Source organism: Danio rerio, chromosome 23, assembly GCF_049306965.1.
Source record: "Danio rerio strain Tuebingen ecotype United States chromosome 23, GRCz12tu, whole genome shotgun sequence".
Classification (NCBI taxonomy): Eukaryota; Metazoa; Chordata; class Actinopteri; order Cypriniformes; family Danionidae; genus Danio; species Danio rerio.
Window position 1 is genome coordinate 49,800,758 of NC_133198.1, and position 23,314 is coordinate 49,824,071.

General features: G+C 37.9%; 2 protein-coding genes across 6 annotated transcripts; both read left to right on the forward strand.

The window, feature by feature from the left end:
• The first annotated feature begins 356 nt into the window (after positions 1 to 356).
• Positions 357 to 12,677, forward strand: lmnl3 (lamin L3). Of its 2 annotated transcripts, none has more exons than XM_021469720.3 (11): positions 357 to 953; positions 3,491 to 3,647; positions 4,340 to 4,465; positions 5,267 to 5,437; positions 6,530 to 6,655; positions 7,874 to 8,094; positions 8,545 to 8,749; positions 9,548 to 9,655; positions 9,882 to 10,001; positions 10,501 to 10,596; positions 11,589 to 11,716. In XM_021469720.3, the coding sequence occupies exons 1-11, from the start codon at positions 571 to 573 to the stop codon at positions 11,625 to 11,627; spliced, it is 1,752 nt and encodes a 583-aa protein (XP_021325395.1). In that variant the 5' UTR covers positions 357 to 570; the 3' UTR covers positions 11,628 to 11,716. The 2 variants fall into 2 exon arrangements, with proteins under 2 accessions (XP_021325395.1, NP_694505.2); NM_152973.2 differs by lacking the exon at positions 11,589 to 11,716 and adding an exon at positions 12,486 to 12,677 and having other exon boundaries at positions 381 to 953.
• Positions 12,678 to 15,821: 3,144 nt separating this feature from the next.
• Positions 15,822 to 22,994, forward strand: syap1 (synapse associated protein 1). 4 transcript variants are annotated; one of them, XM_073938196.1, is made up of 10 exons: positions 15,837 to 16,116; positions 16,622 to 16,933; positions 17,090 to 17,261; positions 17,315 to 17,987; positions 18,065 to 18,138; positions 18,407 to 18,546; positions 19,826 to 19,965; positions 20,117 to 20,175; positions 20,251 to 20,377; positions 22,003 to 22,994. In XM_073938196.1, exons 4-10 carry the CDS (start codon positions 17,855 to 17,857, stop codon positions 22,128 to 22,130), a joined length of 801 nt encoding a protein of 266 aa, XP_073794297.1. In that variant the 5' UTR covers positions 15,837 to 16,116; positions 16,622 to 16,933; positions 17,090 to 17,261; positions 17,315 to 17,854; the 3' UTR covers positions 22,131 to 22,994.
• Positions 22,995 to 23,314: the final 320 nt, after the last annotated feature.

Genomic DNA, 23,314 nt, shown 5'->3' on the forward strand with positions numbered 1-23,314 from the left:
AACCTGTTTTGTTCAAATGCACCAGTACATTACCCATATTCACTGAGAGATGGAGGAAAATGTTCATTGTGATAATGGGCTGAACTCAATAATGCTGAGCACTGTATATGTTAATAAACTGTTTTAATTGCTTTTCTATTTGTAGACTTAAATATAACTTTCATATACATTTAAATCTCTTTTTCTGACACTATGAACAGAGCTTTGCTTTGTGCAAGCTTGCATTTGTGTACAGAATGAAGTGTGTAACTGCTGAAAGCAGCGTCTTTCCCTTTAAATCCGGCAGTTTTGCGGCGGTCTTGTGATGTGACGTCACGCGCAGCTGACAGTAATGAGGCACAATTTGGGCAAACATCATCCTCATCTTCATCATCAGAGCTCAGGGAAGTGGTGTGCGTTTGCGCTCCTCATCTTTAACATACATGTAAAATATACAGATGTTTAAGCGCTGATCTTCACTCTGCGCATGTGCGGATCGACTAAACGCGTTTAGTAATTTTAATTCTGCGCGTGCACTCGTGTTTTTATTGTAATTCAGTGTGAGCTCTGTTATTGATTAGTTGTTGAGCGATGGCCATGGTCACTTCCACCCCGATGGAGAGAAGCGCGTCCGCGGCGGTGCGCGCGTCCCGCAGGAGCGGCGCATCCCCGTGCACCGTCAGCCCGACGCGCCTCACGCGCCTGCAGGAGAAGGAAGACCTGCGGCAGCTCAATGACCGCCTGGCCAACTACATCGAGCGGGTGCGGCAGCTGGAGGCGGACAAATCCTCCATGCAGATCCTGCTGGAGGAGAAGGAGGAGAGCTCGCTCCGGGAGGTCGGGAACGTGCGCCGCCTGTACGAGAGCGAGCTGGCGGACGCGCGCAAGTCTCTGGACGCCACCGCGAACGAGCGCGCCAGACTCCAGATCGAGTTCTCTCAGTTACAGGAGGACCACCGCAAACTCGCTGCCAGGTAAACGAGGGTGGTGTAACTTCACTGTGTGCTTTATTTTGTAACCAGTACTTCACTTTTAAACAGCTGACATTGATAAGAAGTCATACGGAAACTTTATATTTCAGTTATTAAAGTGTGAGGCGATGTGAACACGTCAGATTTACTGCTCCGCCCCCATTGTGACAATACATACATTTTATTGTTATTTGATACAAAGATGCTGTGATTCAAAGTGTAATTTCTCTAATGTAAATACACTTTACTCAAAATATTACCGACTTTCACGAAGCTGCATAATGACGGTTAAACCTTTGGGTTAAACGCGCCATTAACCGAATTAAGATTTTAACTAGTACTTTACTTTTAGACCTCTGACATTAATAAGCCATTCGGAAACTAAAACTATATATATTACATGTAAAACTAAGTTTTATAAATATAACTGATTAAGTTAGTCCGCAGTATTTCAGTTGACGGTTAATAAACGCGGGTCACGTGATGTCAGTTGTTGTTATCAGTATGTTGATGTAGTATTTAAATTTGTTTATAACATGCTCATTTAGCGGATGCTGTTATCTGAGGGTTTTTTTTGTTGTAATTTGATGGAAGGATGATATGACAATAGCTTTATAAATGTAACTTTGCATATGTTTAAAAAAATCTAAATAATAAAAACTTTCAAGGGTTTAACAATGACTGTTAAGCGCGTCATAACTAGCGGTGTAACCAGGGTCGCAGCTGGCCGAAAGATCACACAATATCACACAAACATATGCGTTTAAACATGCATTTATTTATTTTATTTTTATTTATTTTTTTATTTATTCATTTAATTATTTATACACCTAATTTTGCATTTAAACACTCAAAATTATATTTAAACATTTAAATATTTACATTACAAAACAATAGTTTACATAAAACACACTGACATGTTTTCGGCTGAATCACTTATTTCAAACATTTACAAAAGGTAAGGAAGGAGACCCTCTCTTTACCTGTGGAGAACCTCAGTGCTGCATCCTGCGTCTGTATGTGTGCAGCTGCTGATGCCTCTGGAGCAGTGCTGGATCAGGCCACCTCATCTTCTTTAAACCTGCATGTACAATACAGAAGAAATAAAAAAAAACTCATCATGACATGCCATTAAGACAAAGGGCTAGTCAAGCACTCTTCATAATGTGTCTAAACTACAACCACTGTGGAATAAACCTGCACTATAATCTATGGTGACAAACACTGACCCCTGCTGTCAGTATAAGTCAAAGACATTTGTGGATTTTTAAGAATTAATGAGTGTATTTTTAAACAAAAAACTTTGTTAACATTCAGAAAAAAATAATCATTAATGAATTCATGCTATAAAATGGTTTCTGGCCTGCGGCTTACAGTAATTTGACTCTTTTATATTATTGATCTTTAAGAAATCAGAGAATATTAGTCAGTTTTGTTATTTCATAATGTAATGTACAAAAATGGAAGAAAAAAAACAGCCTATTAAAACACACCAATCCTCTGATGTAAAGACTAAAGAGACTTTACTGTCATTGCAGTGATACAAGCAATAACAACAGCAGCAATAAGAACTAAAGAAATAGACAAAACATAAACAATGATAATTGCAGATGAATATATAATTATATATAACATAATATAATAACTATAATAATAAACAATAGATACAGTGAAATAATCGTGCAGTGCATGTAGCTGGTGTGTATACAGAATCGTAGAGTATTGCACAAGTTAATAAAAGTAATTGAGCTTGTGTAATTGTCACCAACATGAGGAAGAGGGGCAAACGCAAAATGTCTTGGCAAATAGACAAACAATATATACATTTTAAAAGCATGTTTCCATTTATTTGTAAAATAACAAAATATAAAACCACATATCCAGCAGAAAAAAGAAACAACAACTTGGTGACAATAGGACAGACCTTTTTATTTCCAAGAAAATGCTTTTAAGGTACACGTTGTTTGATTTTAAGTCCAAAATATGATCCATGATGCAACACAAATTCAGTTTTACATAAATATTACTGATTGAGGTTCTCGTTGCAGTGTACAGTGGAGCCACAGTCAATGCACATAATAATAATATAATATTAATAGTAATAATAGTAATAATATTATAATAATTAATGATTATGATGCACCCGTCTCTAAAGAGGATTAGAATCATTTAGCAGATGTTGTTCTTTGAAGCAAGATAAGGTTAAGAACAATTAAAAGTAAATAATAAATGTTGTAAATGTGGCCTGTGATAGTTGTTTATATATGTCTGTATTCATTTATTTGATCATAATGATGATGATATTAAAAATAATAATTATAAAATAATAGAAATGAAACATGTTAATAGCTCTAAAATAGCTATATTGTCATATTTATTATTATAAATAATAATAATAATGAATGTTGTTGTTGTTATTATTAGTATCAACTAGTATTAATCACTGATCTGCAGACATATTTTGCCCAGTTGTTTGCGGTTTATTTAAATGTTTTAAGTGTGAATGTGTAGTAATTTGTAGTTTATCCTTTGTTTTCCAGGAATAATAAGAAGGAGTGTGAGCTGACTGCGGCTGTGGATCGCTGGAGGAATCTGGAAGTGGCTCTGAACGCTAAAGAAGCCGATTTTGCCAATCTTCTGAGCACAAACCGGAGGCTGGAGACGGAGATCTCAGAGCTGAAGACTCAAGTGCCCGCGGTCAGTGACACACACACACACACACAGATGGAGACTTAAAAAAACAACAACTTTATTTTATACAGGTTTACCTCTTTAATAAAATAACTATCAGGCGGAAAAGGATCATCTCATGCTGTGCTTCAAATCGCCCCCTAATAAAGTCCAGTCCATGTTGTTTTTTTGCTTTAATAAACATGATATAAATATAATATATGATAGCATTTGAACATCATCGAGATTAGCATTTATTAATATTTAAACAGTTTTCATCTTGGATTCCAATTATTTGCATTATCTTTTTAGTCATTTTAATTTTTAAAATAACATGAAATGTAAATATTTGTGTGTGTGGGCATGTGTGCATGTGCGCGTATGTGTTTGTTTGTTTTGTGTGTTTGTTATTGTTTTGTTTGTGTGTGTGTTTTGTCTGTTCATTTTTGTTGGGTTTTTTTTATGTCTGTTTATATTTATCTGTGTTTTTGTTTTGTGTGTTTGTGTGTATTTTTGTCTGTTTTCAATCGTGTCTGTATTTATTTGTTTGTTTGTTTCCTTTTGTTCACGTCTGTTTTGTTTCTCTTTATTTATCTGTGTTTTTTGTGTGTTTGTGTGTCTATTTGTTTAATTTTGTTCGTGTGCTTGTTTTTTGTGTTTTTTGTTTGGGCGTGTTTGTTTTGTTTATTTATATGTGTGTGTGTGTGTGTGTTGTGCAGCTGGAGGCGGCGCTGCAGAAGCTGAAGACGCAGCTGAACTCAGAGATGCTCCGTCGAGTCGATGCTGAAAATCAGATCCAGACACTTCAGGAGCAGCTGGACTTCCAGAAACACCTTGGAGAACAGGTACACACACACACACACACACACATGCTTGACCAGCAGAGAAAACCAGAGGCCTGATAAACAACTGTGTGGGTTAAATTACTCCGCTAACAGTTTATTTATTGATTTTAATTGGGTGAATCATTGCACAGCAGTGGTTTGTTCTGTAGAAAGTGAAAACCCTGTAAAATGAAAATAATGTTTGATATTAGTATCAGTATGTTTTAAGGATGTCTATTGAACTTATTCTTGATGCATGTAGAAGATATTAAGCTGTTATAAACATCTCAAGTTTGCAGTTTGTCTCTACTGCCTAAATAGATCAATGGTTTTTTGTTGTCTTGTACGTCAGTTTCTCATCCAATCTTCTGACCAATCAAATGCCTTCTAATATCTGAAATGCCCCGCCCCCTTCTCATTTGATGTGCTTCATCTCAATCGCTCTCACTGGCAGAGCTGTGAGGAAAAATGCTATTGGCTGTTTATAAAAAATGGGAGGAGCTACTCTATGCCCTGCAATCTCAACTGAAAGATGAAGAGGCATCAAATATCGAATAAAAAATGCACATTTCAAAGCACTTCAGTAGACCTTTAAGGGTGCTATTAATGATTAAAAATTAAAAACTGCTTTCATTTCAACCGAAACAAAACAAGACTTTTTATATTGTGAAAATAAACAGTCTGTTAAACAGTCTTGTAACATGGGAAGTATTTGAAATGGAGTTAAAATGTCTGCTGTAATGCGTGTGCATGTGTGTGCATGTGTGTGTGTGTGCGTGTGTGTGTGCGTGCGTGCGTGCGTGTGTGCGTGCGTGTGTGCAGGAGGTGCGAGAGATGCGCAGTCGTCACGAGTCTCGTTTGCTGGAGCTGGACTGCGGTCGACAGAAAGAGTTTGAGGGTAAACTAGCAGAAGCCATGAAGCAGCTGCGAGACGAGCACGAGACGCAGATCCGCCAGTATAAAGACGAGCTGGAGAAAACCTTCAACGCCAAGGTCAACAACACCACACACAACTGCAGAACAGATCCTGTTTATATCCGTGTGTTTACTGTGCTTTAAGATGAGTTTATTGGTATTGTTTTCTTGAAAATTTTAATAGTTAAACATATTTAAAACTTATTTCTTGCCTCTAGCATTTTAGTGTGTTTCAGTTTATAGATATATTATTTTAATTATTGCACTTTGGATCAAGTATGGTGGTGTAAAATTGTGCCCTGTGTATAATGTTTGCCTAGCCTTATTATTATTATTATTTATTTATTATTATTATTATTATTATTATTATTATTATTATTATTATTATTATTATTATTTATTATTATTATTATTATTATTATTATTGTTGTTGTTGTTGTTATTATTATTATTATTATTTATTGTTTTATTATTATTATTATTAGTAGTAGTAGTAGTATTATTGGTATTTTTATTGTGTATTATTATTATTATATAATCTACTTTTGTATAATCTACTTATAATTACTTTTTGTAATTTAATAAATGTATTAGTTTTAGTAATTGCCATATTTGGAAACTATTATAGTTATTTGCTTTTGATTTGTTCATTTTTGTTGTATTTAATGTTAACTCTTTAGCATTAATACATTTATATAATTGTTTAGAATTTTTGTTTCTTGTATTGTTTTTTTATGAGTAATTTGACATGTTTATGATTAATATTGTAGTGTTATGCATCAATGGTTTCAATTTTATTCATTTTTATTTAAATGATTTCTATATTTTCAATTTTTAAATTAGCAAATACTGCATGTAATATTTATTTTATTGTAATTTTAAATTAATTGTCTTTAAAAAATAGACTTTAGTATTTTTCATATATTTTATACATTTATTTTTTGTGAGTTTTTTGTTGCATTAGTAAGTGTATATTATATTGCTATATTTATTTTTTTGTGTTTTTTTCTTTTTGTTGTTTAATACATTTCTGTATTTGTTTGTTTGTTTGTTTGTTCTATTCACATTCTTTTCTCTATTTTTTTCTATACTATCAGAATAAATGGTGCCCTAAGCAGTTGTTTTTTTATCATGTTATGCATTTTCACAGTGTTTATTTGTCTCTCTCAGCTGGAAAACGCCAAGCAGACGGCGGTGAAGAACAGTGATTTCGCCTTCTCCACTAAAGAGGAGCTGGCAGGAACTAAACTCCGACTGGAGTCTCAGACGCAGCAGATCAACAACCTGCAGAAACAGGTGACGCTTCCACCACACAGCTCTGGAGTTCTTCAGAGAGGCTTTCAGTGCAGCACGGTGACCGTTTAGAATCTCACAGGAGTTTCAACTTAAATGTGTTCCTTTGATCTTTCTGTTCTTCAAAGCATCCGCAAACATACAATGTATCATTTCTGCTGAATGTATATACAGCCAAAGTCAAATTTATCTGCGCTCTTTTGAATATTTTTGTTAAGTATTTCCTAAATTATGTTTAACAGATTCAGGAATTTTTCACAGTATTTCCTCTAATATATTTTCCGTTTGAGAAAGTCTTATTTGTTTTATTTTTAGCTAGAATAAACACAGTTTTTACTTATTTTATTTTATTTTTTTATTTTAAGGTCAATATTTTTAGTCCCCTTAAGCCTTTATTTATTCGCCCCTTGATGCACTTATTTAAATTTTCAGTCAAATACAGTATTGTATGGGAAATTGTAATTAAAATGTAGATTTTGCACTACTGATTGACCTTCAGTTGTCCACAAATTAATTAATGATTCTAATTGTGATTTATGAAAATGCATGTTAAAGTGGCATCTCGGCATTAAACCTTAGACTCAAACACATACACACACACACACACACACACACGTTGTTGTTGTTGTTGTTGTTATTATTATTATTATTTATTATTATTATTATTATTATTTTTATAATGTTTGTATATACACTAGAAATACGTATTATAAACCAGTATTATATGTATAATAATAATATTAATAATAACAATTAATTGATTTATTATTATTATTATTATTGTTATTAATGTTTGTTTATACACTAGAAATATATATTATTAACAAGTATTATATGTATAACAATAATAATAATAATAATAATAACAATAACAACAATTATTGATTTTATTATTATTATTATTATTATCAACATGTTTTATACAAGAGGATGATGATGATGATGATGATGATGATGATGATGATATTATCATTGTCATCTTCTTTAAATAAACGTGTTGATTATATTAAATTAATAATAATAATAATACAATTTTAAAGACATCTAAAAACAATGATTAATGTTGTCTTCCAATGTATTGTTAATTTGCTGGTGTGTGTGTGTGTGTGTGTGTGTGTGTGTGTGTGTGTGTGTGTGTGTGTGTGTGTGTGTGTGTGTGTGTGTGTGTGTGTGTGTGTGTGTGTGTGTGTGTGTGTGTGTGTGTGTGTGTGTGTTGTGTAGGTGGTGTGTCTGGAGGCGCGTGTGCTGGAGCTGCAGCAGACTCTGGAGCATGAGCGTCAGGTCTCTCAGCAGAAGCTCTCTCAGCAGCAGCAGGAGATGGCGGCGCTCCGTCTGCAGATGCAGGAGCAGCTGGAGGAGTACGAGAACCTGCTGGACGTCAAGCTGATGCTGGACATGGAGATCAACGCCTACCGCAAGATGCTGGAGGGCGAGGAGAAGCGGTGAGTCGGCTCTGCAGGGGTCTGTTCACACCTGCTCACTTTAAGCATTCAACATTAACACTTGACCGCATGAACTGTGTGTTGTTCAGATTGACTCCCCTTTGGTGATGTTGGTGCTGTTTTTGCCTCATTGACTTTTATTGTAATCACGTTTATTGATTGTAAAGCCACGACAGCAGATAAACATGTTGAAAAGGCTGTAGAAAAAGAAGAGAATAATAGTAGAAGGTAAAATAAATGTTTTACTAATAAACAAAGGTAAGACAAACCTGACAAAAGGTCAGACAGGTCGGCCTTCAGAATATTGTCTGATAGGTGGGCCTCTGTGAGAGATGTTGAACCCCGGCTTTACACCAAAGCAAACAGACGGTTTGGCTGATCTTTAAAGTTGTAGTTGTTGAATAGTAATATCAGGTGTGTGTTGCTGTGTGTGTGTGTGTTTCCTCTCAGACTGAACCAATCCCTGAGCCCGATCCAGCAGACTCTGAGCCCCATCATCCAGCAGTCCAGAAAGAAGCGCAAACACGACGCCACATGCTCAGGATTCTCCCCCAACTACAGGCTATCCCAGCATTCCTCCTGCCGCGGACCGGTCAGCATCGAGGAGGTGGATCTGGACGGACGATACATCAAACTCAAGAACGCCTCTGACAGGGTACGACTGAGGAAAACACTGCAGACACGTCTCACTTTCATTTGCTTTAAATCTGAAAGAAACAAAACTACAAACACACAATAGATGCATGACAAACGTGTGTGTGTGTGTGTGTGTGTGTTTTTGTGTGTGTGTGTGTGTGTGTGTGTGTAGATCACTAATCTGATTTTTATTTATTTATTTTTTCCAAAATGTTAATGTCAAATATTTTCAGTAAGGTGTTAAGATTTTATTTCATTTAAAAACACTGTTATAGGTGTGTGAACATTTTAACTGTGAGTGATTTTAGACTATTTAAGGATCTGCGTGTGTTTATTATATTAATAGAATCAACTCTGATTTGTTTTCTTGTACTAGTGCATTCATTTGTTCATTTTCCTTCAGCTTACTCTCTTATTCATCAGAGGTCGCCACAGCGGAATGAACCAACAACTATTCCAGCACATGTTTTGCGCAGCAGATACCCTTCTACCTGCAACCCAGTATTGGGAAACACCCATACACACTCATTCATACACACACACACACACACACACACACACACTCGTACACTACTGCCAGTGTAGTTGATCAGTTCCCCTATAGCGCATGTGTTTGGACTGTGGGGGAAACCGGAGCACCCGGAGGAAACCCACACCAACACGGGGAGAACATGCAAACTCCACACAGAAACACCAACTGATCCAGCCGGGACTCAAACCAGAGACCTTCTTGCTGCAATAATCACTGAGCCACCGTGCTGCCCTGTGCTAGTAAATATTAAGTGTGTGTGTGTGTGTGTGTGTGTGTGTGTGTTAGGATCAGGTTGTCAGTGGTTGGCAGTTGAGGAAGAGTGAAGCTGAAGCTCCTGATATCGTCTTCTGTTTCCCCTCACCGTGTGTGATGAATGCTGGACACATGCTGACGGTACACACACACTCATACATTCTCTCTGTCACACGTGCGCACACGCATACATTTTTTCTCTCTCTCTCTCACACACACACACACATACATTCCTACTCGTATACTACAAAAAACACTCATCCACTCTCATACACGCACTTGTACACATACTCGTATGTACATACACTGCCTCACACACACATATTCACATATATGTGTGTGTGTGTGTGTGTGTGTGTGTTTGCAGGTGTGGGCTGCTGCTGCTGTGGATCAGTGTGGTTCTGCTTCTGATCTCCTCCTCAGCACTCATCAGTCGTGGGGTTCCTTCGCTGATGTTCGGGTCTCTCTGCTCAACATACAGAACGAGGTCTCACACACACACAATTGATATTACAGCGCTGATTTTATTTTATCGTCAGTCAATTTAAAGTTGTTAATTGAATAGTCATTATTACAATTATTAAAAAGTTGAATATTTTCTCTAAACTTTTATTAAAGCATTTTGGATACATGTCAACAATTTAATAATAATTATAATAATAATAACGGTTATGTTGTTTTATTATTAACGTTGTTGTTGTTGTAATAACAATGTTGATAAAAACATGAATAATAATAAAAATAATATCTACAACATTCATGTTTTTGTTTGTTGTTGTTAATTTTCTATTTATAATTACTACAACAACATTAATAAAAACAACAGTATAAATAATGATAATTGTGGTAGTGATAGTGGTTGTTTTAGTCGTCATGAATTCATTTGTGTTTTTAATTGATTAGATTAATTTTTATAAAACCGTGCGTGCGTGCTTGTGTTCGTGTGTGTGCGTGTGTGTGTGTGTGTGTGTGTGTGTGTGTTGCAGGAGATGGCGGAGTATTATGTGGTTCAGGATAAAACTGAAGAAGATGCGGAGAGTGATGAACCGGTGAGGAGTCGCGACGCTCACATGCGCAGACAGGTAACACACACCACACACTCTTTATTATTTGTTCATTTATTTTGAGCAAAACCTCGTTTGAATGTTAATGAATAATTTTTCTATTGCTAAAGATCTTATTTGACCAAACTCCTATTTTTATATGTTAAATAAATGACCAAACTCTTTATTTTGATATATGCGTGTAGAATATGGATGTTTTAGACCATCTAAAGGTGTACTCACACTATGCTATCTGAACCGTGCTCAGGCCCATTTCCCGGATAGTTTGAGGAGTGTGAGTGCTCTGAATCGGGCTCAGGCATGGTTCAGTTGGCTGTCCATAGCCCGGTTGGAAGAAGTGTGCCAGAGCGCGGTTCACTTGGGCTTTGGCGCGGTACGCTTGTGTGACTTTAAGGCACTGTTTGATCTGGATTTATTAATCATTCTTATGGTTCAATCAACACAAACTGTGGTAGATTATTAAAGACACAAACCCCTCACTGCAGCACAGCTGCACCTTCAGCAGACCTCCTCATTCCTGCAGCAGCAGGACTCTGACATAGTTTATGAAGTGGCTGATCTGTTCAGCAGAATATTTGACTGTGTCACTGCATATCAAACCACTAAACCCATATAACTAAAGAATGTCCACTGTGCTTTAGCCCAGTTCAAGGTGACTGTACATAGTGTGAGTACACCCTAACACAGGTTGAGTTTTACTGTCAGTCTCAAACATCTTCAACATCAGTGAACGCATGAACCAGAACTGGTAAAGCTGGCCGTTTCTCTAGAGCACAGGTGTCAGTTCCAGTTCCTGGAGGGCCGCAGCTCTGCACAGTTTAGTTCCATCCCTGCTCCAACACACTGACCTGTAGGTTTTTGATCAGGTGTGTTTGATCAGGGTCGAAACTAAACTGTAAGAGCTGCGGCCCTCCAGGAACTGGAATTGACACCTGTGCTCCAGATAAACACGTCTGCCAGATGCATAACATCAGAGATTGTCTGTCTTCTTCATCTGTCTTTTATAAAAGGCCAAAAGGAGGAAAAAGAAGTGTTGTTTTGTGTCCTGAAGACTAGTGTCTGTAGGTGAGGAGACGTCAGTCTGTCTGCAGCGCTTGTGCTTTGCTTGTTAACATCAGCTTAGCATGTTTGCTAACACTGGACATCATCAGCAAACATATTATTATTATTATTATTATTATTATTATTATCATTTATTCTGATTCTTATGCTGTTATTAATTTACCAGAACAAGCTGCAGTGTGCATGTGTTTGCATGTCGGATAATTGATGAGACGTCGAGTTATTATAGAATAAAGCGCTCCGCATGTAAGGAAGTGTGCAGTATAGTCTAATAATCCACCAACTGCAGGTGATCACTGCTCTCCTCCTCTTGTCTGAATCCACTGTTGTCAGGCGCGTGTCCTCCACATCTCCTCCTGATGTTGTGTTCTGATGTGATTTCTGACTGTTGTAGCTTTGAAGTCATTCAGCGGAGTGATATGGAGCTGTAATGCGCTCTACACCCACCTGAGAGTGACCATCAGCCAATCAGAATATAGCACTATGTTAGTGTAGTGATCTAAAGCTAAACAGCGCTCTAAACCTGCCGGAACTACTTTAGCTGTGCCTTAATCTGACAATAACCAAACACCTAAGAGTGACCATCAGCCAATCAAAATGCAGCACTCAGCAGAGCTGTGGTTAAATGTTATTGTAGTGATATGAAGCTGTAATAAGGCCTAGACCTGCCGGAACTACTTTTGAGAGATCTACAAATAAACATTAATCTAAATATTTGAGATGTTTGTAATGTTGTGTGTGTGTGTGTGTGTGTGTGTGTGTGTGTGTGTGTGTGTGTGTGTGTGTGTGTGTGTGTGTGTGTGTGTGTGTGTGTGTGCGCGCGTGCGTGTGTGTGTGTGTTTCAGGGTCAGACGCTGGATCATGACTCTGCTTGTCTGCTGATGTGAATCTCTGCGCTGCTCTTCATATCTGAATGTTAATGTTTGTATTTAATGACTGTTCACGGCCTGACCTGGATTGTTTATATTAAGATGGATTTGTTGATTAATAAAGTTTGAATTATTGTTGTCATAATAAACACATGCTGCTGTTTTGCACACTTGTTTAAAGTGCTGGTTTTTGGGCTTGTTTCAGTCAGTTTGGTGTAAATGAGTGCTCATGTTAATGTTGAGATGATGAAGATTTCGTTAAATATCTGAAGTTTTGATCATTTTTTCTGCTTTTAATATTAAATTGTCAATCTTTTGTTTCTTTTAATTTTTAATTCAGTTTACAAGTAGGTTTATTATTAATTTTATTTGTGATGTTGTCCATCATGATTGTTATTGATTTAATAATTGATTTTCTAATTCAGTGTCTTGAGTAACACTAAGCAAATATAAGAAATATTTCCTCTATCCGTAGCTGAAGTTTTAGTTCAATTTTAAAAATAGATTTAGACCAACTTATTAATATGCTAACTTTTATTTATGTTTATTTTTAATTTACCCTAAAGTTCCCTAAATCAGAATCTAATCACTCATATTAATGTCAGAACACATGATTGTTGGCTGAGTATCAGAATCTGCAGACCACCGATACATTTCAAAGAACATTAAATCAAGTCCAGCATTTGAACAGCAGAGGGCGTTCTGAGGGGGCGTGGCTAAGAGGGGGCGTGCTATGTCGAGTAAGTGGGTGTGTCTGTCATTTTGTGGGTGTTTAAATTGACTCAGTAGGGTGTGTCCCCATGGCTCTGAGTGGGCGTGTCCTGATTGCAGAGTGGGCGTGTCTTGGTTGCTGTGAGGGGAGTGTTCTGGCTGCCTAGGGGGCATGTTATGTCATATAAGTGGGCGTATCCCAGTGATTTTGAGGTTGTGTTTTATATCGACTAAGTGGGTGTGTTCTGAAAGCTGAGTGGGTGTGTCCTGGTTTCTCTTAGGGGAGTGAGCGTTATGTTAAATAAGTGGGCGTGTCTTGGTTGCTGTGAGGGGAGTGTTCTAGCTGCCTAGGGAGCATGTTATGTCAAATAAGTGGGCGTATCCCAGTGATTTTGAGGTTGTGTTTTATATCGACTAAGTGGGTGTGTTCATGTTATGTTCAATAAGTGGGCGTTTACTGATTGCTCTGTGGGGGCGTGTTCTAACAACTTAGGGGAGTGTTCTGACTGCCTGGTGAGTATGTTATGTTAAATAAGTGGGCGTGTCTGTGATTTTGAGGGTGTGTTTTATGTTGACTGAGTGGGTGTGTCCCCTTGTCTCTGAGGGGGCGTGTTCAGATGGCTGACTGGGCGTATCCTGGCTGCTTAGGGAGCATGCTATGTCAAATAAGTGGGCGTATCACAGTGATTTTTAGATTGTGGTTTGTCAGCTGAGTGGGCGTATCCTTATTGCTCTGAGGGGGCGTGTCTTGGTCGCTCTGAGGGAAGTGTTCTGGCTGCCTATGGAGCGTGTTATGTCAAATAAGTGGGCGTATCCCAGTGATAGATGAAGGTGTGTTTTATGTCAACTGAGTGGGCGTATCCTCATGGCTCTGACGGGGCGTGTTCTGACGGATGAGTGGGCGTGTTCTGGTTGCTCTGAGGGGGCATGTTCTTGCTGCCTAGGGGTCATGTTTTGTTGAATAAATGGGCGTGTCCCTGAAATGTTGGGAGTGGTTGTATGTTGACTGAGTAGGCATAGCCTAGCGACTCTGAGGGTGTGTTCTGGTTGCTCTGAAGGGGGCGTTCTGGCTGCCTAGGAAGCATGTTATGTCAAATAAGTAGGTGTATCCCAGTGATTTTGAGGGTGTGTTTTATGTTGACTGAGTGGGTGTGTTCCCACGGCTCTGAGGGGGGCGTGTTCTAACGGTTGAGTGGGTGTGTCCTTATGTGGGTGGGTGTGTCCCACAGGCTCTAAGTGGAGTGTTCAAGCTGCCTAGGGGGCATGTTGTGTCCAATAAGTGGGTGTGTACTGATTGTTCTGTGGGGGCGTGTTTTAACGACTGATGGTAGTGTTCTGGTTGCCTAGGGGGCATGTTATGTCGAATGAGTGGGCATGTTGGTGATTTTGAGGGTGTGTTTTATGTCGACTGAGCAGGGCATGTCCTAGTGACCCTGAGGGGGCGTGTTCTGATGGCTGAGTGGGCGTGTCCTAGTTGCTCTGAGGGGAGTTATTCGGCTGCCTAGGGGGCATGTTTTTTTTCAAATTAGTGAGCGTGTACTGATTGCTTTGTGGGGGTGTGTTCTGATTGCCTAGGGGGCGTGTTATTTCAAAGTGGGCGTGTCTGCAATTTTGAGGTTGTTTTATGTTGACTGAGTGGGCGTATCCAGGCAATTCTAAGTGGGCGTGCCCTGGTTGCTCTGAGGGGGCGTGTTCTGTCTGCATAGAGCCTGTGTTATGTTAAATAAATGGGTGGATCCTGGTGATTTTAAGGGTGTGTTTTATGTCGACTGAGTGGGCGTATCCTGGCGGCTCTGAGGGGGAATGTCGTGACGGCTGAGTGGGCATGTCCTGGTTGCTCTGAGGGGAGTGTTCTCCTGCCTTGGGGGCGTGCTATGTCAAATAAGTGGGCGTGTCCCGACGGTTGTGATGGTGCGTTTTATGTCGACTGGGTGGGCGTATCCTGACAGTTCTGAGGGGGCGTGTCCCGTCTGCTCTGAAGCGGCATGTTGTGTCAGCTGAGGGGCGTGTGCTAGTGACTGAGGGGTGTGTTCTAGCAGGAAAGTGATGTAGATACATACTTCAAATAGATTATCTATTTTTTATATTCAACATTAGACATTAAAACTGCAAGAGAAAATGTGTCAATAAAAATAAATTAATACACAATTCTGAATATTAGATCACGCTTATTTTCACATTGTATATGTCAGTCACGCATGACGCACATGTGTAGACGCCAGAAGTCAATGATCAGAGTTTATAAATCATTAAAAATGTAAATAGCTCTGTTGCTAAACCACATGGATCTGCTTTAGCAGACATCCATTAACCCACTGTGGCGAATGGGTTAGTTTGACCAAATAAAACTCAACACTATTATAAAGCATGGATGATACAATATAAAACTGTTCATCTGACAGAAAGAAAATTCATATACACTGCGGAATGCTTGAGGGTGAGTAAATAATGAGGTGATCTTGATTTTTGTGTCAAATATTCTTCTAATATATACGAGGCATTTAAAACAGACGCAGTTTCTCCCGCTCGGCAGGGGGCGCTGTGGAGCCACTGTGCTGCTGGAGACTGACGACCAACGGTGACGATAGAAGAAGTGACGTCAGAGGAAGCGCAGCACAGCAGTTGTTGATGTGGCCCAGTGCGGATGTGAACCATGAAGTAAAATCCTGATCAATTTTGAGATCAGAAATCTATCAGAGATCGATAAATCCAGAGCAGAGTGACACAGGGACGCGCGCCGGCAGCATGTTTAAGAGCTGGAGCTCGTGGCTGAGCGGAGACGCGGAAAACGAGGAGGAGGAGAAGAAGAAGAGCGACTCCGCGGAGACAGAAGAGGAGAAGAAGAAGAGTATAAACACACCGCCGAGTGAAGATACACAGGCCGGGGGACTCAGCGGTGAGCACACTGCACAGTACACACTACACAGGGGACATACACACTACAGAGTGAACATAAACACACCGCCGAGTGAAGATACACAGGCCGGGGGACTCAGCGTACTGATTAAACACACATTTCAGAGAGTACATACACACTACAGAGAGAACAAACACAACACAGATAACACATTCTGCACACTTCCTAGGGGACATACACAATACAGCAAGATCATAAACACTACGCGGAGAACACAAAAATTGTACACTACACAGAGAACTTTCATGGGGTTCACTACAAAGACAGCATTCATCATGTACACTACACAGAACAAGCTCACTACACAGGGGTCATACACATATTATGGGGATTTCGGAAAGATGATGACCACTGAAGAATAAATGAAACCCAGTGTGCAGTACATGTAGAGGATATTATCAGATGTATGACAGATGGAGTGAGTGCTGAACCTGATACTTATTGATATGATTATTGATCATAACACAACACTCTCCTCTGTCAGGCTTCATCCTGAATCTGGCCAGTAACGCCACCAAGAAGATCTCAGAGTCTGTGGCAGAAACGGCTCAGAGCATCAAGAAAACAGTGGAGGAGAGCAACATCGACGGCATCATCGACAAGGTGCTCAACACACCGCAAACAAACACTGAACACACAGCCAACAAACACACGACAACATAATAACTCTGAAAACACATAGCAGCTAGTTTATTAAGATTAATTACTGTAGTGGTTACCATAGCAACTACTACATAATGACCATAGGATATTAATTACCATAGTTGTTACCATGGCAACTGTAGAATTACCACAGGCGGTTAGTTACTGTAGTTGTTGTTACCATGACAACTGTAGAATGACCACAGGCGGTTAGTTACTGTAGTTGTTGTTACCATGACAACTGTAGAATGACAACAGGCGGTTAGTTACTGTAGTTTCTGTTACCATGACAACTGTAGAATGACAACAGGCGGTTAGTTACTGTAGTTGCTGTTACCATGACAACTGTAGAATGACCACAGGCGGTTAGTTACTGTAGTTGCTGTTACCATGACAACTGTAGAATGACCACAGGCAGTTAGTTACTGTAGTTGCTGTTACCATGACAACTGTAGAATGACCACAGGCGGTTAGTTACTGTAGTTGCTGTTACCATGACAACTGTAGAATGACAACAGGGGGTTAGTTACTGTAGTTGCTGTTACCATGGCAACTGTAGAATTGCCACAGATGGGTAATTACTATAGTACTGGTTGTGTTACCATGGCAACTGTAAAATTACCACAGTCGATTAATTAATTGCTATAGTAGTAGTGTTACCATAGCAACTGTAGAATCACCACATGAGATTTTTATAGTTGTGTTACCATGACGACAGTAGAATTACCATGGTAGATTAATTATCATATTTGTAGTTACCTGGGCAACTGGAGAATGACTGCAGGAGATTAATTACTGTAGTAGTAGTTGTGTTGCCATAGCAACTGTAGAATCACCACATGATATTATCATAGTTGTGTTATCATAGCAACTGTAGAATCACCACAGTAGATTAATTACCACATTTGTAGTTACCATGGCAACTGTAAATTGACCACAGGAGATGAATTACTGTAGTAGTTGTTGTGTTACCATAGTAACTGTAACAGCAACATTTTTTAAATTTCCTTCATTTAATTTTTTTCGATTTCATTATTGATTTACTGATGCAGTTGTTGTTGTTAATGTATTTTTTATGTGGGATATTATTTTAATAATTCCTTCAATAGTTTTAATTCTTGCAATAATTTTCCTCTTTCAGACCATTTTGGGAGATTTTCAGAAGGAACAGGAAAAGTTTGTCCTGGAGAAAAATGCAAAGAAAACAGGTATGGAATTAATCGATCACTTGGTACGGGACTTTATTTTGAATATATTTCCATAAACTCAATCTTTGTGTCTGTAGATGTAGCCGTGCCGCCGTGGGTCGGATACAATGAGGAGGAAACCATTCAGCAGCAGATCCTGGCTTTATCTGCTGTGAGATTATTCAGAGATTCTTTAATTTGTGCATCATTTTGTCTTTAACTGTGTGTAATAGATTTAATAAAGTGGGGGTGTTCATTTTAATGTACTGATTGTTAATATGATTGTTTTGTTTCTGTGATTCTTGATATTTTTAATAGTTTATACACATAGTATTACTCTATATTTGTTCAAGATGAACGTGAGATGGTGAAAATTGAGCTGCAACCCTGCCCTTTAAACCATAAAAACAAGACTTAAATGTTTTCGTCTGTTTGTTCAGGACAAGAGGAACTTCCTGCGGGATCCTCCGGCTGGAGTTCAGTTTCAGTTTGACTTCCAGCACATGTACCCTGTCGCCCTTGTCATGTTGCAGGAGGACGAGCTGCTCAACCGGATGCGCTTCGACCTTGTCCCCAAACAGTAAGACTTGCATATATAGATCGCAAACTGTAAAATTTGCATATATAGAACAGAAAGATTTGCACATGTAAAGTCCAAACAGTAAGATTTGCATATGTAGAGTGCAAACAGTAGGATTTGCATGTATAGCGCACAAACGGTAAGATTTGCATATATAGGGTGCAAACGTAAGATCACCGTATATAGAGCACAAACAGTAACATTTACATATATAGAGTGTAAACGGTAATATTTGCATCTATAGAGCGCAAGTGGTAAGATTTACATATATAGAAGCATAAACGGTAAGATTTGCATATATACAGTGCAGATGGTAAGATTTGCATCTATAGAGTGCAAACTGTAAGATTTGCGGATTATAGACTGCAAACAGTAAGATTTGCATGTATAGAGCACAAATGGTAAGAGTTGCATATATAGAGCGTAAACGGTAAGATTTACATATATAATGTCTAAACTGTAAGATTTGCATATATAGAGTGCAAACAATAGGATTTGCATGTATAGAGCACTAACGGTAAGATTTACATATATAGAGCGTAAACGGTAAGATTTAACAAAGATTTTCATATGTAGAGTGCAAATGTAAGATCACTGTCTATAGAGCGTAAATGGTAATATTACCATAAATAGAGTGTAAGCGCTAAGATTTTTATATATAGAGTCTAAGCTGTAAGATTTGCATATATAGATCGCAAACGTAAGATTTCCACATATACATCGCAAATGTAAGATTTGCATATATAGAGCGCAAAGGTAAGTTGTGCATATATTAAGCGCAAACGTAAGATCTGTATATACAGAGCGCAAACGTAAGATTGGCATATATAGAGCACAAACGTAAGATTGGCATATATAGAGCACAAACGTAAGATGCAAACGTAAGAATGGCATATAAAGAGCGCAAACGTAAGATCGACATATATAGAGCACAAACTGTAAGATTTGCATATATATAGCGCAGACGGTAAGATTTGCATCTATAGATCACAAATGGTAAGATTTACATATATAAAGCACAAACTAAGATTTGCATATATACAGGGCAAACGCTAAAATTTGCGTATATAGAGCACATACTGTAAGATTTGATTATATATAGCGCAAATGGTAAAATTTGCATATATAGAGCAAAAACAAAAATTTTAATCATGTATTGAATCGAATTGTCAATTAAATTGAATCGAATTGTGAACCCAAAACTGTGAATGGAATCGAATTGAGTTGTGCAATCAAAATATTAAACTGGTGCGTGTATGTGTGTGCGTGTGTGTTTTAGGGTGAAGGAGGACGTGTTCTGGAGGAATTATTTCTACCGCGTGTCTCTGATCAAGCAGTCGGCTCAGCTCACGGCTCTCGCTGCGCAACAGCAGGCGGCAGAGAAACGAGACGAGGAGAAGAGCGACCAGAGCATCTCAGGTTCAACACACACACACTTTACACACACTTAACATTATGATAGATGAACACGAGTATCTGCAGCTCCTGACGATGCACAGAGCATGAAGAGGAAACTATTAAAGCTGAACATTATTGACCATTATTATTCTATTATTTCCCTTCTTGACAGAGAGCATCAGACCCAAAACCCCTCCTGTGTCCATCAGCAGTAAAACAAAGACCACTGAGGTACAGCTTTAGCTCACGTCTGCAGTATTATATCAGATCATAGTGATAATTAACATTATCTGCTAATGCTAACAGATAGAGGAAGACATCTCCACCAGCCCCGGCGTGTCTGAGTTCGTGAGCGACGCCTTCGACACCTGCGATATAAACCAGGAGGACCTGCGGAACGAGATGAAGCAGCTGGTGCTGGACAAGAAAGACGGTCAGTTAAAGAGGACGCTGTACCTTTAAGGCTGATCTGCCACAGTGCTTTAATATAGTGAAGCTGTAGAGCTGGGTGGATTACTTAGGAATTCTTATCAGATACTGGACAGATTACAAGTCATTAATGTGATCTGTTAGATTACACATATATGGTAATGTAATCTGACTACTCTTAAATTACATTTTAGATTACTTTTATTGTAGTGGAATCTGACTACTTTTATATTACATTTAGATTACTTTTATGGCACATTAATCTGACTACTTTTGGATTACATTCAGATTACATTCGTGGCAGTGCATTTGTACTACTTTTGGTTTACATTAGATTAATTTTATAGCAATGCAATCTGACTACTTTTTAATTAAATTTAGATTACTTTTACAGCAACATAATCTCAGCTTATTTGAATTACTATAGATTACTTTTACAGCAACGCAATCTGACTAATTTTGGATTACATTAAGATAATATTCATGGCAATACAATCTGACTACATTTGGATCACATTTAGATTACTTTCATGGTAATGTAATCTGACTACATTTGGATTACATTTAGATTACTTTCATGGTATTGTAATCTGCTACATTTGGATCACATTTAGATTACTTTCATGGTATTGTAATCTGCTACATTTGGATCACATTTAGATTACTTTCATGGTAATGTAATCTGACTACATTTGGATTACATTTAGATTACTTTCATGATAATGTAATCTGCTACATTTGAATTCCATTTAGATTACTTTTGTGGTAATGTAATCTGACTACATTTGGATTACATTTAGATTACTTTCATGGTAGTGTAATCTGCTACATTTGGATTACATTTAGATACCTTTTACGGCAACACAATCAGACTGCTTCTGGATTACATTTAGATTACTTTTATTGTAGCATAATCTGACTACTTTTGGATTACATTTAGATTACTTTTATGGTAGTGTAATCTGCTACATTTGGATTACATTTACATTACTTTATGGCAATGCAATCTGACTACTTTTAGATAACACTTGGATTACTTTTACGGCAATGCACTCTGACTACTTTTAGATTACTTTTATGGCAACATAATCTGCTACATTTGGATTATGTTTAGATTACTTTTATAGTAGCATTATCTGACTACTTTTGGATTACATTTAGATTACATTTTTGACAGTGCAATTGTACTACTTTCAATTACGTTTAGATTACTTTTATGGTAGTGTAATCTGTTACATTTAGATTACATTTACATTACTTAATGGCAATGCAATCTGACTACTTTTGGATTACATTTAGATTACTTTTATGGCAATCTAATCATACTACTTTTGGATTACATTTATTTCATTAGTCATAACAGACATGACCAGCTGACCAATCAGCGCAGAGTTGGTTTATGGAAGGGGGAGGGGCTTACAGACCTTAAGGCCTGAATTGATTCAAACGAATCATATCGAAATCATTGTGTGATTATTCTAGTATTAAATATTATTTTAAAAATGTGTTTTCTGACTTTAAAGCTTTTGTAGGAAACTCAGCACAATAATACAGCACGTTAACATTTTACGCTAAGTTATAATATTTTTGTAGCGTTCACGTTTGTCTGTTTGTTTGTCTGTCCTCTAGAAGAGACGGCTGATTGGGAGAAGGAGTTACAGCAGGAGCTTCAGGAGTACGAGGTGGTGGTCGATCCAGAAAACCGTGACGATAACTGGGATCGCGAAATCGAGGAGATGCTGCAGGATGACAGCTAAATGCAACAGCGCCTCCTCTGGTGTGGAGGAAACGCAACATAAAGGACCAGAGAGAAATCAGCCTGACACAAACCCAAAAATATCAGGATTTCTTATACAAACGTTTCTGATAAACTGTAATGAAATGTGATATTTACGTCTAGATGGACTCGGCGAGGTGCCGACATGCACAGAAAACGATCATAGCTATTGAAAACGCTGAAATCTGATGTAGTTTGTGGAGTTATTCTTTCTTTCTGACTTGTTTCTGCTGAAAATGACCTTAAAATTAAACCAGAACTCAGTGTGATGAACATGCTGCACAATGTGAGGTTATTGACTTATTTTCCAGTACAAGTATGTAAACGTTACATGTTTTTAAATCGAGATATATAAACAGACCCACTTCATGCTGAGATATTCTTCAGAAAACAAGACTCAAGTAATCTTGATTTAAGATATTTTGCACCGGAAAATTTAACATACACCAATAAATAAATGATTATTTAAATAGTGTAATTTGTTGGACAGTTGTAACACTATACGCAGCTCACGCATCGAGTTTTTCTGCGGTTTTGTGATTGTAGAAAAGCAATAGCTTCTCGTTCCTTTATTCATCAGCTCTTTCATTTATATTTTATTTAAATATCAATTTGATATTTGCACTCTGCTCATAGTCGGGGACGATATTGCTAAAAGATTTAGGTTCAGTATCTCTGTTGGGAATTAAAATGATTCCATACCTGTATAATCTGAATATTTTCATGTAAGTTTAGAGGTTTAATATAACTGTTTGTTTTTCCCCATTTCGCACCTTCTTTTATTTCTTTTAAAGATTAATAATCATGATTTTGTTGCCATAAATAAAATTGTTGGTGTCTAAAATATACTGTAAGTGTTTTTCTAACAGCATCTCATCACATACTATTAATTTAACACGGAGTAAATAGCGTAGCTTTAACGATTTCATGTATTTTCTGCGATTAATGGTTTTTAATATGTTATATATACATAAATAAGTGATATAATGACATGTTCTTATGTAAATATAAGTTATTTAGCAGTGCGCACTCTTGTGTTTATGTACGAGCCGTGCATGTGTCTTGAACATGGCACTGCGCACGTAGACGTAACTCCGTCATCCTGGTTGCCAAGTTCTGTCATAATCCTCCAAATTCGACACTACATGCAAGCATTTGAGTTAG

Coding starts and splice junctions, on each gene's coding strand:
- syap1 (XM_073938197.1), top strand. CDS start 17,855: ATGTGGGATATTATTTTAATAATTCCTTCAATAGTTTTAATTCTTGCA. Junction 18,139..18,406: donor AGATCCTGGCTTTATCTGCT/GTGAGATTATTC, acceptor CTGTTTGTTCAG/GACAAGAGGAACTTCCTGCG. Junction 20,176..20,250: donor GTAAAACAAAGACCACTGAG/GTACAGCTTTAG, acceptor TAATGCTAACAG/ATAGAGGAAGACATCTCCAC.
- lmnl3 (NM_152973.2), top strand. CDS start 571: ATGGCCATGGTCACTTCCACCCCGATGGAGAGAAGCGCGTCCGCGGCG. Junction 3,648..4,339: donor TGAAGACTCAAGTGCCCGCG/GTCAGTGACACA, acceptor TGTGTTGTGCAG/CTGGAGGCGGCGCTGCAGAA. Junction 9,656..9,881: donor ATGCTGGACACATGCTGACG/GTACACACACAC, acceptor GTGTGTTTGCAG/GTGTGGGCTGCTGCTGCTGT.